We start from the raw sequence: 13,437 nt of genomic DNA, 5'->3' as shown, positions 1-13,437 counted from the left end.
TCTTTCTTCCCAAAGGCTGTCAAAGCACTTCATAAGCTGTACCTGCCAGTCGAGGCGGGGATGCAGCTAAGCAATGCCAAGCAGTAAGACGGAGTGGAGGGAAGGTTCAGCCAGGACAACAGAACAAACCTGGTTTTATGCACCGTTGGATTTTTAAATCCATGCAGAGCAGAGACAGGGCCTTCACTTCTAAAGGTATCAGCTGAAACACCTACACTCAATATACTCAAAAAGAAAAGGAGTACTTGTGGCACCTTAGAGACTAACCAATTTATTTGAGCATGAGCTTTCGTGAGCTACAGCTCACTTCATGGTAAACATCTGATGAAGTGAGCTGTAGCTCACGAAAGCTCATGCTCAAATAAATTGGTTAGTCTCTAAGGTGCCACAAGTACTCCTTTTCTTTTTGCGAATACAGACTAACACGGCTGTTCCTCTGAAACCTGTCAATATACTCAGTGCATCCTCCTGGGAGAAGGAGAGTCTGAGCCAGCTCTCCCAAGATCCCAAGCGTCCTGTTTTCGTTAGGGCTGGGTGACTTAATACCAGAAGACTGGACAACGAAGCCTCCAAGGATGGGTCAGATCTTCAGAGCAGATCCTATGGACACGCAATACTTCTTTATTCCTCTGCAGCCCTTCCATAAAACAAGGGACTAATATCCAAAACGGTTTGAATTCCATGTCCTTTCTGAAGGCGCAGGGTGACAAACCTCTCTGCCTTCCAGGTCTTACCTGGACATTGGTCCTGAAGATGTGGCCACCTGCACACGCCCTGAGGTGGTACTAGGATAGCCTAACCTGTTCCCTGGGGCAAATGGGTTTGATCTCAGAACCCCGTCAGTACTGTGCTGTGACTCAGCGTGGGCGTATCTCAAGTGTGTGCGACGTGGCTTTGCAAACATCTGTGCCGGCGCAGCCCACCCCCACTCCCTGCATGACTCAGGCATGCCAGTGGGCTTCGGCACCTGGCTCTTGCTGCTGTTTGACTGCCCTATTGTATTTGCCTTTAGCGGGCTCTGCTAATGCACCTATCAACGTGCATCTTCCCATTTGTTTGTTGTTGTTTGTTTTTCTTCTGCGGAGTAAATTGCAGGTTTCATCTGCCGCGGGTATTTTGACAGAGCCGAAAGGAGCAGGGAATGCTAATGAATTGTGGTATGAGAGGGTCCTTCCAGTTGGTGTTCAGTGACTTCATGAAAAGAGCCTTGCCTGACTTCTCTGTTCCCCACCCCGCAGTTGTTGTTTGCATTGTGGTTGTACCTAAGGGCTCCAGGGAGGGACTGGGGGCACTTTGACCTGAGGAAACACTTGTTTAAAAGATAGTCTCTGTCCCAAAGAGTTTACAGTCTAGGTTATTACAAGTGCACAGCAGGTGGACAAACAAACAGGACTGGAAATGGAGGATAAGCTCAGCTCTGTGGGGAGGGACAGTCATTTCCTATAAATTTGTACAGTGCCTGGCACAGCTGGGTCCCAGCTTGGTAGGTCTCCATACACTGCCACAATATAAATGTTAAATAAGAATAGCAGGGAGACCGTGAACTTTGTGCTACATAACTGCATAAGATGGCAAGGTCCCTGCCCCAGAGGGCTTTCAATATAATTCAGGCACCAGGTCTCTCCTTGCATGCACCACTAACATGCAGCCCGTAGGTTGGTTCTGAATTAATTCTCTATTCTCGAAGGTGCGAAAAACATCCAATTACATAGATCTACAGTCACCAGACCCTGCTGTTTTCTAAACTGGAAAGGGGTGTGATGATTTGATTTCACTTTGCATCACGGCCTCAGCCAGATTCATCCTACATGTATGCAGCAGACTTTTCTGCCTTCCTGAGCGAATTTTTCCACTCATTGCAGTGTCCCTCAACTTTGAATAACAACAATACAGGCCCTGCTTTTTGGGTGGACTGGGAGGTTTGCTGTGGTCCCAATGCAATTGCCTGAGCTGGGAAAGGAGCAGAGGCCAGACCCTACCAGTGAATTTTTTTTTAAATTGCTTTTTTGAGGGATTCTATTGGCAGGTGAGTATGCTCTCCCCGCCAGTTCTGGGGTGGCCTTTAACATTCCATTCCTTTCCCAAAACGTTCGAGAAAACTCACTAGGAATTCTCAAGAGCCAGCAGGTTTGCACCTCTAACGTTGCAGTGTGACGGGGCATTCACCTCCTGAGCACCTCCTCTTGGCTGGCTGTGGTGCTGCAATCTCCCCTCCCCCATCCGCTCCTCGTGCCCCTTGCTTGGTAGGTCTTCAGTGGCTCAGCCCTCCAGCCAAGTTACACAGTCAAATGGTGTATTTATGTCCAAAATAACACAAAACAAAAGTCTTCCAATCCCAGGCTCAAGCTGGACTCAGCCCTGCCTCCCTGAGGGGGCCTTCTGTCTTCTGCCTATCCTTGGCTCCTTTCAATCCCGCCCTTTGCTCAGGCTTGTAAAGGAAACTTGTCCCCTTTCTCGGCACTGAGGTCACTTTGCCAGTGGCCAATGGGAGAACCTGCGCTCACCCACTACTCCTCGTCCAAACTCAGGGATCCTATAAACAGCAGCTGCGTACTGCCTTCTCCAGTTAACTGCTGCTGTTCCCTGGGCCTTTTCCCACATAGCTCCTTTCTCTTCACCCTTCTCTCAGGGCTGAAGTCCTCAGATCCTCTTCCTCCTCACTGAATGCCAGTGCCACCAGAATCCATCTTCTGGTTCTCGCATGAGCTCCTGTGGCCAGCAAGGAGCACCCAGCCTGGCTCCTCTGGCCCCAGCCAGGAACTGACCTGCTCAGGCCCTGCAGTTCCTTTTATCGGAGCCTGCTGGGCTCAGATTGGCTGCTTCCATGCAGCCTCTCTAGGCAGGCCTGGAAGACCCACCTTCACTACTCCTTTCCTGGGGCGGGATGTGATAAGTCTGTGGGACCTCCAGAGGGGGGCCTCGAAGAACCAGGTACTGCCCGTCACATGCAGGCATCAGTATTTGCTGTATAATTTCCCTTTTACAGAGTCATAATGAACCAGATGAAGCCCCTCATCTTACAATAGGTCCCACCAAGGAAGAAGGGTGTGCCCATACAGAGACCACTGCAGGCTGGGGACCCAAGTCTGCCAGCAAGTTGTATTTGCACAATACCTGATGCACTACACACTGACACAATAAATTGACTTTTCAATGGATTCCATCACACATTGGTGTATACGGGAGTGAGGTAGCTGATGACCTGGCCAAAACTGGAAGATGGGAAACTCAGGTTGGAATGACAGTGGTTTGAAGATATTGATGCCCTAGCAAGGGAAATATTAGCTGAAATTAATGGTCAAAAGATGAAAGATCCTCTGATTGATACCAAAACATCTAGGAAAATAACATCTACAGTTATGAGATTGCAGCTGGGTCACATTGCTGGAATGGAAATCAATAGAGATGGCATCAAAATATATCCACTGTGCAGGACGTGTCAGGAGCAGGCTCTAATGCCTACTCAGGTTTTTGAATGCAGTATTGTAAGGAAAGTGAAGTTTTTTGGATTGAACACCTTGGATCGATCCCTTGCAAAGGAACCTGGACAAGTCGCCAAATTCATTCTCAAACTTCATGGCCTGATCTGATGATTGCGGGACAAGACAACAATAACGTCACCTGGTGCACTGGTAGAGACCATGCATAAAGTGCACGTGACAATCATTGAGGTTTTGTCTTCACGAGGGGAAAAAAAGGTGTGTTCTTTCTCACCTCTTGGTAACTGACGCAAGGTAAAATCCTAGTGAAGACGAGGCAATTTGTAGTTTTCATATGTGTTACAGCAGGATGAGGAGTAAGGGCTGTTGGGGGAGCCTCAGGTTTACCTACATGTGCTAAAATGTGTGAAAACAACAAACTGCTGGGTCTTCACAAGGATTTTACCCCATTAGTTACCACCTTTTAGCTACCTTGAGGAAAGAATGCACCTTTGTTCAGTGAAAACTCACCCTGAGTTGGCAGGAGCATGCGGCATAATGCATTTGCAATCTAGGTATGTGCAAAAGCGCATTTGCCTGTCTGAGGAATAGGCTTTATGTGATCATTAAAATCTGCCCTGGAGAGACTTACCTTAAGACTTGGCTCAAGAGAGAGTTTTATTTGTTTTATTTTTCTTTAAATATGTGGTTGCACTCAGTAGACCTCTTCTGTGATTAGGAATGCGGGGAGTGGATTTTGCAAAATGTGGAGAGCTCTCCTGCTCTCACTTTTAATGTGAAATAAATAAAACTTGTGTTTAAATCACTAGATTTTACAAGGCTTTAAGTCAATAACACGTGTTCATTTTAGTCTAGGGGGCCAGGTTATTTGCAAAGCCACGAACAACTTATATCAGGAAGCCCAAAACTGCATCAAATTTGCCCAGTTTCGGCTTTCAGTACAATCTCCGAGCCCAGCCCAGTTCATTGGAAGGCTCGTAAGCCCTGAAACCCCAGACTCAAACGCACCTGGATATCAGGGAAGTTTGGAGGTGGATCTGTAACAGAACTTCCCAGCTGAATCCCATCCTAATAATGGGCCAAAGTGAAACCCTGGCACCCCAGAATATCGCTGAACTGGATGGCTTGAGCCCACTGGTACTTTCAGGCAGACCTCCGCTGATCCATGGTTTTGTGTCAAAACTATGGGAGTCTCCTGGATTCAACTGAGCTTTGTTTGGAGTTTCTGGACTGACGAGCAGAGATGGGGACAACATGGGTTAAAACCAAAGGAATGGTTCAAACCTGGGAGCTGCAGAACCCGTTTAGGAAACCACTACACTGTATTTGTATTTGTATTTGCAAGGCTTTGCTTTTCAGAGCCCTGTGGGCGCACGCACTGACTGTTACTTGTGCTTGTCTCTCTCCTCCTCACCCACCATTAGAGAAGTGCTGTGAGCACAGACTTCAGTAGCGGGGGGTATCTTTGTGCCTTTTAATTGACCTCGGTGCTTAGTAGCAACTTCTAATTAAGAGCCGCACATGAGGGCCAGCAAAGAATCTCAGAGCCTGCTGGTGGGAGCTGAAAGCTTCCCCTCTGTACCAGAGCGCTCTCACCTCTGACTCCTGGAGCATGGAGGCCTCTGAGACCTGCCGGTGTTACTGGTTGCCAAGGCGCACTCCCCCCAGCCGAGGCGAAGAGGCGCTGTCAGGTTTCTAGAGTGATGGCAGAGACTTAATAAGCGTTGGGAGCTGCTTGTGCTGTTGTGAACTCCTAGTTACGTCCCTTCACGCAGTGGGCCGGGAGGGTTGTGTTTCTAATTGACCTACCTCTTGATTGTTTTTCTCACTACCTGCCTCGGAGCAGTTTAGGGGAAGACAGGGTGGAGAGTTTGCATCTGATTTGTGATCTTGCTCACAGCAGTGTAAACTTGTTGATTACAGCGGCGTTTCTTCTTTTGTCCAGTGGTGGGATTGAGCTCCGAATCAGACCACGTGCTATAAACACGCACGTGCTGCCTCGTAACAATGGTACATTTTTGTGGTGAAGGGGAATTTTTCAAAACAAATGACTGGATTTGATCATGTCTCACAAATGGAGGCAGGCAGATAAAGACTGGGAAGAAATAGGAAAGGGGAAAAGCAAACCTACCCAGGGGCGTGTGGGTTTGTCTGCATGCTCTGTATACACAGCCACACAAAACTGTGTTACCTTCTTAGGTAGGAAGAGGGAATGTTTGCTTTGGGAGTTTATAGCTGTGCCTCCCTTGTGGCCTGGCCAGTCGAGGAAGAGGACGAGGTTGGGTGGAAAAAGACAAAGTAGAGTTGAGCCCAAACTGAAAAGTTTCTTTCAGGATGTGAATTGTCCCCAAGTTTGTTGGGAGGGTGTTTGGTTTGGGTCCTTTGCAGAGACAGGCCTGGTCTGTGACGTTCAGGGAGAAGAGGGCCCAGAGCCTGCCTCTTCTCCCCTGCTGACTGTAACCTAGGGATGAAATAGGGGCAGGGAAAGAAGGGTGGGTGGGGAGGTGAGGGGTGTTCAGGGGGACAGTGGGGTGAAGAGTGCCGTGGGTGAGGGGAGTCCAGCGGAGGGCAACAAAAATGATTAGGGGTCTGGAACACATGACTTATGAGGAGAGGCTGAGGGAACTGGGATTGTTTAGTCTGCGGAAGAGAAGAATGAGGGGGATTTGATAGCTGCTTTCAACTACCTGAAAGGGGGTTCCAAAGAGGATGGTTCTAAACTGTTCTCAGTGGTAGCAGATGACAGAACAAGGAGTAATGGTCTCAAGTTGCAGTGGGGGAGGTTTAGGTTGGATATTAGGAAAAACTTTTTCACTAGGAGGGTGGTGAAACACTGGAATGTGTTACCTAGGGAGGTGGTGGAATCTCCTTCCTTAGATATTTTTAAGGTCCGGCTTGACAAAGCCCTGGCTGGGATGATTTAGTTGGGGATTGGTCCTGCTTTGAGCAGAGGGTTGGACTAGATGACCTCCTGAGGTTCCTTCCAACCCTGATATTCTATGATTCATGGGGGGCAGTGGGTGGGGAGGTGAGGGGTGCCTGGTACTTACAGGGTTCTTGGTGTGGGAGGGGCTGCCCAGTATTCATGGGGTTCAGCAGGTGGGAGGCACCCAGCGGGGTGTGGCGGTTGCTGTACTAATTGGTTATGGTCTCAGTGTAGCAGCTGAGGAAGCCGCCCGCTCCCTGTGGGCTGGTCACTGCAGCGGTTGGGCTGGCTCGGCTGCTGGGCCCTGGCTCCCCACTCATCTTGCTCCCCGACTGTGAAGCAGCAGCCACTGACCAGCAGTTCCCCTCCTCTGCGCAGGTGTGCTGAGCCGTCTGGTGGAAACTCTGTGAGGGGGACCCCCCTGGAGTCTGGCCCGGGCCCCCCACTGCAGAAGGAGAGATGGCAGTTCATGAGCCGCCAGATCTCCTTCCAGAAACGGGGAGCTGGGTCCGGGGAGTCGGCACTTCCAAAATTAGGGTGAAAATTCGGTAAAACAGGAATAATGGCTTTTTTTTATAACCCAAGAACTTTTGGGGAAAAAATCGGTGAAAACCAAAACCGAAGGGGCCTTATATGTGGGCTCTTGTCTGGCTGTGCCTGGTGTCATGCTGAGGGAGAGACTCCATCCCCTTATGGACATAGCTTGGCTGAGGAGACTGCTTTGTTGAGCAGCTTCAGTGTGGCGTGGAGAGCAGTGCCCGTGGACTGGGGAATACCTGCAAGGCTCCAGCCTGGAAGGTGAAAGGAGGAGGAAGCCTGCCTGGCATGCTTGTATCATCCATTTGCTAAAGAATCAATATGTGTATTGATTAGCCAGGACCTTGAGGAGATAAAGGAACTGACTGGTAGATGAGGTGGGGAGCAGGATTAAAAATTAAGTGAAATTCCTGTGCTACGTGCTGGCGAGGGAGGCCGCTCAGAGTTAACAGTCCTGTCACCAAAGAGATTGGCAAATACATTTACTGGGGCAGCTAGTTATAATGAAGCAGGACGTGACAAGTGAAATTAGAGTGAGTATGGGCTAGTGTTTGGGGAGCCAATTACAAATGACCCTGGCTGGGTGCTTGCAGGGGAGGACGTGTGTGATTTGTGTAGCCTTGGGACACAGGGATGGAAATCTAGCTCATGCAGATTGACTGGGGGGCAGGCAGAGATGTAAGAGTTAGGAGCTGGCCAGGCTGGCTGAGGGTAATGCAGAAAAGTGGAGGGCAGATGTGTGGGTGAGTTAGGAGGCACCTGGAGTTCTGTGGGGTGTCTCTTTATTAAACACCGAGCAAGACAGATTCCCTGACCCATCGGTCCTACAGTCAACAGTAATCCAGGCGAAAACATGTATATGGTATGACACCTTGGTGCTAGAAAGCACAGAGGTCATCGCCTTGGAAGGCGGAGATCAATTTCTGGAGCAGGAAACTTCTGCTTTCATTGTTAATTCTAGGGGTCAAATGATCCTTTAGACTGGACGGTGTGCATGAGGCAGATGGAGATTGGCCACAGGCATGAGTTGAGTATGGTTTAGGAGGCTTCTTTGAAAATGTTTCCTTTAGCATCCTGCTAGAAAGAAATGAGGAAAATCACTATTTACTGGTGAAAATGTCAGTCCAGCTTTACTATTTCTGCGTTTTATTTTCTGCTCTGAGATGAAATCTAGCTTTATGCCAGGCTGGATACTCCTCCCACAATCCTGGCACTCCAGCTGGAGCATCTGAGGTCCTTTCATCTGAGCGACCAGCCAACACTACAGCATCCTTGCTCCTAGAAGAAAGCCCTGAGGCTGCCTCCAGTTCCCCTTCTGCAATTAGAAGGGGCTCTTGGAGCAGTAAGATAAATCTCGCTTTTGTCTCACCTATTCAAACTCCCGCCCGATGCTCCCCACACCGGCCAGCAAAGTGGCAAAGGAGCTGAGCTCATGACACTCCCCCTCACTCCCCCCCCCCCAGGTCACTTTACACAACCCAGGTAACTCAAGGTGTATTGCTGAGCTCCCAGGCCACACACCTGACTTCCCTGAGACACAGTTACAAAGCAGGCAATTGGTACATGGTGCGGGTCCCGCTGCTCACTAGTGCTGACCTGAGTTCACTTCATTACCTAACAGTTGTTTAATTGCTGTCAGCGATGGCATCCCTACAGATTATTGCTCGATGTAATGTGGCATCTGGTTTTCATAGGCAGGACTCTAGGGAAGGAAAAGGCTATGCCCTTGCTGGGACGTGAGTGAGGAATGTTAACGTTCTAAGTACCAGGCAAGGTCAGGGTTCGCTCCTGGTGCCATCGCAGATTACGAAGTGTCCTTTCAGGCCAGCCGGTGACATAAAGGCTGTTGCTGGAGAGGAGACACTGGAGACTCAGTGGATCTCAGTGGTCATGGATTAGGCCCAGGATGGTTCAACCAGCCAGGCGTTTGAGACCCGCATTCTATTCCCAGCACTGCCCCGTTGGGTAACCTTGGGCAAGTTACTGTACTGTTATTACCTTTACTTATTATTTGTATTGCACCAGTGTTCCAGGTCATCTTCGGCAGCGCCGGCCACAGCGTGCGCTAACCAGGCTGGTCTTTCATCCTGGTGGAATGGCGATAATGATGTTCCCCCAGCTATTTATACAGTGCTCTGAGAGCTGCCAACAAGCAGCACTGCCCAAGCACAAAGCATTATTATTATTATTATGTATTGATTGATTCATTGATTGATTTTATTATTTCCCCAAGTTGCTGGATGGGCAAAGCTCAAGCCATCAGGTCAGTGAAAAGCAGCTGAAGGACTGAGCACCACAGTATTAAGTTAAAAAAAAATCTATTCAAGAATAATGTTTGTGAATAATGTTGTGGCTCTAGACTGTTCTCAATGGTAGCAGATGACAGAACGAGGAGTAATGGTCTCAAGCTGCAGTGGGGGAGGTTTAGATTGGATATTAGGAAAAACTTTTTCACTAAGAGGGTGGTGAAACACTGGAATGCGTTACCTAGGGAGGTGGTAGAATCTCCTTCCTTAGAGGTTTTTAAGGTCAGGCTTGACAAAGCCCTGGCTGGGATGATTTAACTGGGAATTGGTCCTGCTTCGAGCAGGGGGTTGGACTAGATGACCTTCTGGGGTCCCTTCCAACCCTTATATTCTATGATTCTATGATTCTATGAAAACAAGGGGCAAAGTAGCCTATAATTAAATTTGGCATTGCAGTACTGGATGACTGTGTGCATATCCATGCACCCTCACACACATATATATGTCCACAAAGCTATTGGTAATCAAAATATAGGGTGAGATTTTCAAAGCCAACTCAGAGATTTCGCCATGCAAGTCCCATTCAATGAGTGGCCATTATCTGTCTAGCTCCCCTACTCAGTAATGAACATGTTAGTCCTATATTGCTAACAGCACTGGAATAGCTCTCCTCAAAACTCTTCCTCCCAACTTACAGATATAATGTGACTTTTTTTCCTTGAGTTGCTAGTTCACTCGCCCATCTGGACCTTTCTGCTCTATTTAGATTTCCTGACGATTTCCCTTTTGTAATATGGTGTCTTGTCGCTCTGTAGCAGATGCATGTAAAGGTCTTTTTTTGCGGTTCGGTTGCATTTCTTATATTGTTCTGTACAAAATGTTTTGGGTCAGTGAGAAAGCCACTTGCTAGGATTGCTTTTTCATGTGTCTCTGACATATTTCCTGTATAGACTCATAGACTTAAAGGCCAGAAGGGACCATCATGATCATCTAGTCTGACCTTCTGCACATTGCAGGCCACGGAACCTCACCCACCCACTCCAGTAAAAGGCATATATTATGTATATATCAGGCATTGCCGTAACGACAGCCTGAAATTCCAGGGTGTCTTTTCTTTCACACAGGCTGACATTTGCCGGGCAACTTCTTCTCTGTTATAGCAGTGTAAATTTGAGGCCCTTTGCTGAAGTCAGCGGAGTGACTTCAGAATTGCACCAGCATAACAGATCAGAATTTAGCCTTTTGTTCGTTTATCCCTAGCTGCTTTGTTCTGTTTTAGGACCTGATCCTATGTGGATTGACTGCAGCGGCCCTAATTCCAAATACAGTTTATTATTGGATGAAGTTTTATCTTTTGCTGGTGTGGATTTCTGAGACGGAGGCTAATGTAAAGAACTCATAGCACGGGGAGACTGTAGGGCAGGCACTATGCAAGGTTTCTTCACACGACGCTCCTGAGTAATCCCAATCCCAACTGAGCTACATCCTTCCATTTCTACCACCCCGTGTGAGTCCTGGTCTTCCAGGAACAGTCTACCTGTGACTCATTGTATAGTTGTTTTGTGAGATGGCCAAACATGCACTAGGGACAAAAGTGAGGTCACTCATTTTGTTTCTACTTGTGATTTATTTAGAGGAGTTAAACACAGGTCCTACCCTAGAATAACCACTTTATTGACCCAGTGGGGTAAACCCGGTTTGCCTCTGGACTGACTAGAGGCAGTGAGGACGTGCAGCCTTAGCCGGTTGCTATCCCAGTTCGTCACCGCGTGGTCAGTGACCCTCGTAGGAAGTATGGTTGAAATGGCAGCTCGGTGACGCTCCCGCTGTTGCCTTCTTGTCGCCTCAGGAGGGAGAATAAGCTGCGGATCCAGAATGGCTGGCTGTGCCACCTGGCCCCGGAAATCATCCGCCAGCTCTCGCCTGACACGGAAGAGGACAAGCTGCCCTTCTCCAAGCCCTCAGACGTTTTTGCACTTGGGTAAGTCCTGTTGTGGGCCCAAGCTAATATCTGGCTCTGTCGGGAGGAGTTTGGGGTTGGGGGTGAGCCCATGGGCTAGCACAGTATTGCAGCATTCTGGTGCTGCTGCAAAGCAGGCAGGAACGACGGGAGGGAAATGAAACGGAACCGAAGGGATCTGTCTTATTGCAGCAGGAGTTCGGTAACTCTCTTGGTCTCCCAGGCGGATTGTTGGTTTGTGGAACAGTCCGAACAGAGCGTTCTAGGGGGAGGAAGGTGTGGGGGGTGTGGAGTCCTTGCCGCGGGGTGGGGGGGGGGGAACGGGACCTTCTTGCCTATAGAAAGGCTGTGGAATGCAACAAAGCCTGCAGTATTCTTTGTGCCATAGAGCCAAGTTCATGGCAGCCCAGTACGTATGTGTTAGGGGTTTGTGGAAAGGCCAGGGAAGTGGCTGGACCAGGCCAATCCAGGATGGCTGGTTCCATCCACTAACCGTATGGATCCATTGGCCATCAGCTCTACGTAGAAGAAGGCACAGAGGAGATAAAGGAAGTGACTGCTGTAGCCTGTAGCAGCATCTGCCGGCTGGCTGCCCCACAGCCTGGGATCACCTAGCTTCTGCCGGCTGGCTGCCCCACAGCCTGGGATCACCTAGCTTCTGCCGGCTGGCTGCCCCACAGCCTGGGATCTTGGTCAGCGTGAAAGATTCTTTCCCTCTTCTTCATGCCAATGCTTAAACTAGTTTGAAAAAAGTGGGGGCTATCATAATCTGGGAGCCGCAAATTTAGTAAGAGAGTGGTTAAAGCGCACCCATCAGCAACCCAGCTTGATTTTTTAAAATATTTAAATATTTGTTTGCCGGGTCTGCGACCCCTTGTGGCCTTTCCCCACTTTAAGCGCCATTCCCTGTGTTGCGTGGGGGATGAGACAGTCTCCATGCCAGCACTCTGCAGCATGCTAAATGCTGAGATAGGGAGCGCTAGAGCAATCTCACTGACCAAACTAAATTAGGGATGGACCTCAGCTTAACCCTTTCTTCTAAATGATGGAGTCTTGCATCAGCCAGAGCCCAACTCCAGAGCTGAGCCTTGTCTCCAGCAGACTGAATTGAAACCACAGTCCAAATGGCATCCCGCAGCTTGGGGCAAGATCCCATTTGACTTCAGGACTTCCACTTTGTGACCGGGGCCAACTCCAGAAAACTAGATCCACCTTCAGCTCTCGGGTTTCTGGTTCAGACCCATCTCTCCCCTATAAATACTTCATAACGTGAACATAGAGGAAACATTTTAGAGAGCCCGGCTGATTGCGTGTGAGGCGGTGGGTAGGAGAACCTAGAAGAGTTCTATACTCTGAATTCTCTACGTACATTGATCTCCATGCTAGATAATCTAGAACAATTTAAACATTATTAGAATTTTGCTCTAAAACTGCGGACAGTAGGGGGAGGGGATGCCAAATGACAGACAGACAGAGTAAATGGTTGTTTCCAGTTAGAGCATCTCGTACACCAGTTAATTATTCACACTATTTATCTAATAGAAAATATCCTTTGTGAAAGTGGCCCAACCATTTCCCTGATAAAAAATCTTCCTTGAGGCAGACATAGGACGATAGGTTTTGTCCGGTGGATTAATTTTCCTTTGTGCCATATTGATGGGCACCTTAAAGACTGCAGCATACGGTGATTAGTTTATGCGAAGCTGTTATCTGACAAGCTATTTCCATTTAAAAAATGCAATAATTAAAGCAGTACATTTTTGGTGTAATGTCAGCGTTAAAAACAACAACAAAAAAAGAAGCAATTAAGGGATCTTCTCAAACTAAGCAAAAGCCATTTGGTTAAGACTTAAAGTTATTATCTGAGAGCTCTATGCCTGTTTAAAGTAGCCGTCAGTTTCTTTTACAAGTTATCAGTGTTTTTGTTCTTCATGGTTCGTAATATCCTCCCAGATGCTGGGAATTGTGCGGCCAGATCCTCAGCTGCTGTAAATTGATTTTAGTGGAGATTTGCCAGTTTACACCGGCTGAGGATCTGGCTCACAAATTCTTTTCCTGAAGGAATTTGGGACCAAATGAGACCAAAAATGGCAGCAAAGGGAAATAGTCGTAAGACTTGGTAAGGCTGCACTGCCTTTCTGCCCCCTTTTGGTCTCTTTCCCCAGCACACTGCAGGACAGCTCTAGTTTTCTCCTTTTGGTAAACACCAGTGGGCAGATGGTCAGCTTGGGTCATTGATTTCAGTGGTGCTATGACAGCTGACATCACTGTGGCTTTGCCCCCAGATTTGGCTGGTGTTCTGGTTCTTCTAGAGTTACTGGTGGCCTG

At 48.4% G+C, this 13,437-nt stretch overlaps 1 protein-coding gene across 4 annotated transcripts in view; it reads left to right on the top strand.

Moving 5' to 3' along the window:
• Positions 1-13,437, top strand: part of KSR2 (kinase suppressor of ras 2) — a 293,238-nt gene that overhangs the window by 257,116 nt on the left and 22,685 nt on the right. For 3 of the 4 annotated variants that reach the window (XM_048821591.2, XM_048821588.2, XM_048821589.2), the window contains one exon: positions 10,999-11,130. In XM_048821591.2, the coding sequence (XP_048677548.1) occupies positions 10,999-11,130 (132 nt within the window). Of the gene's footprint in view, positions 1-10,998; positions 11,131-13,437 lie in introns of those variants that run through there. The other variant, XM_048821592.2, reaches the window with a different exon arrangement.

Source organism: Caretta caretta, chromosome 15 (genome assembly GCF_965140235.1).
Source record: "Caretta caretta isolate rCarCar2 chromosome 15, rCarCar1.hap1, whole genome shotgun sequence".
NCBI lineage: Eukaryota > Metazoa > Chordata > Testudines > Cheloniidae > Caretta > Caretta caretta.
Note: the sequence above shows the minus strand (reverse complement) of the source record. Positions and strands in the feature narration are given on the sequence as shown.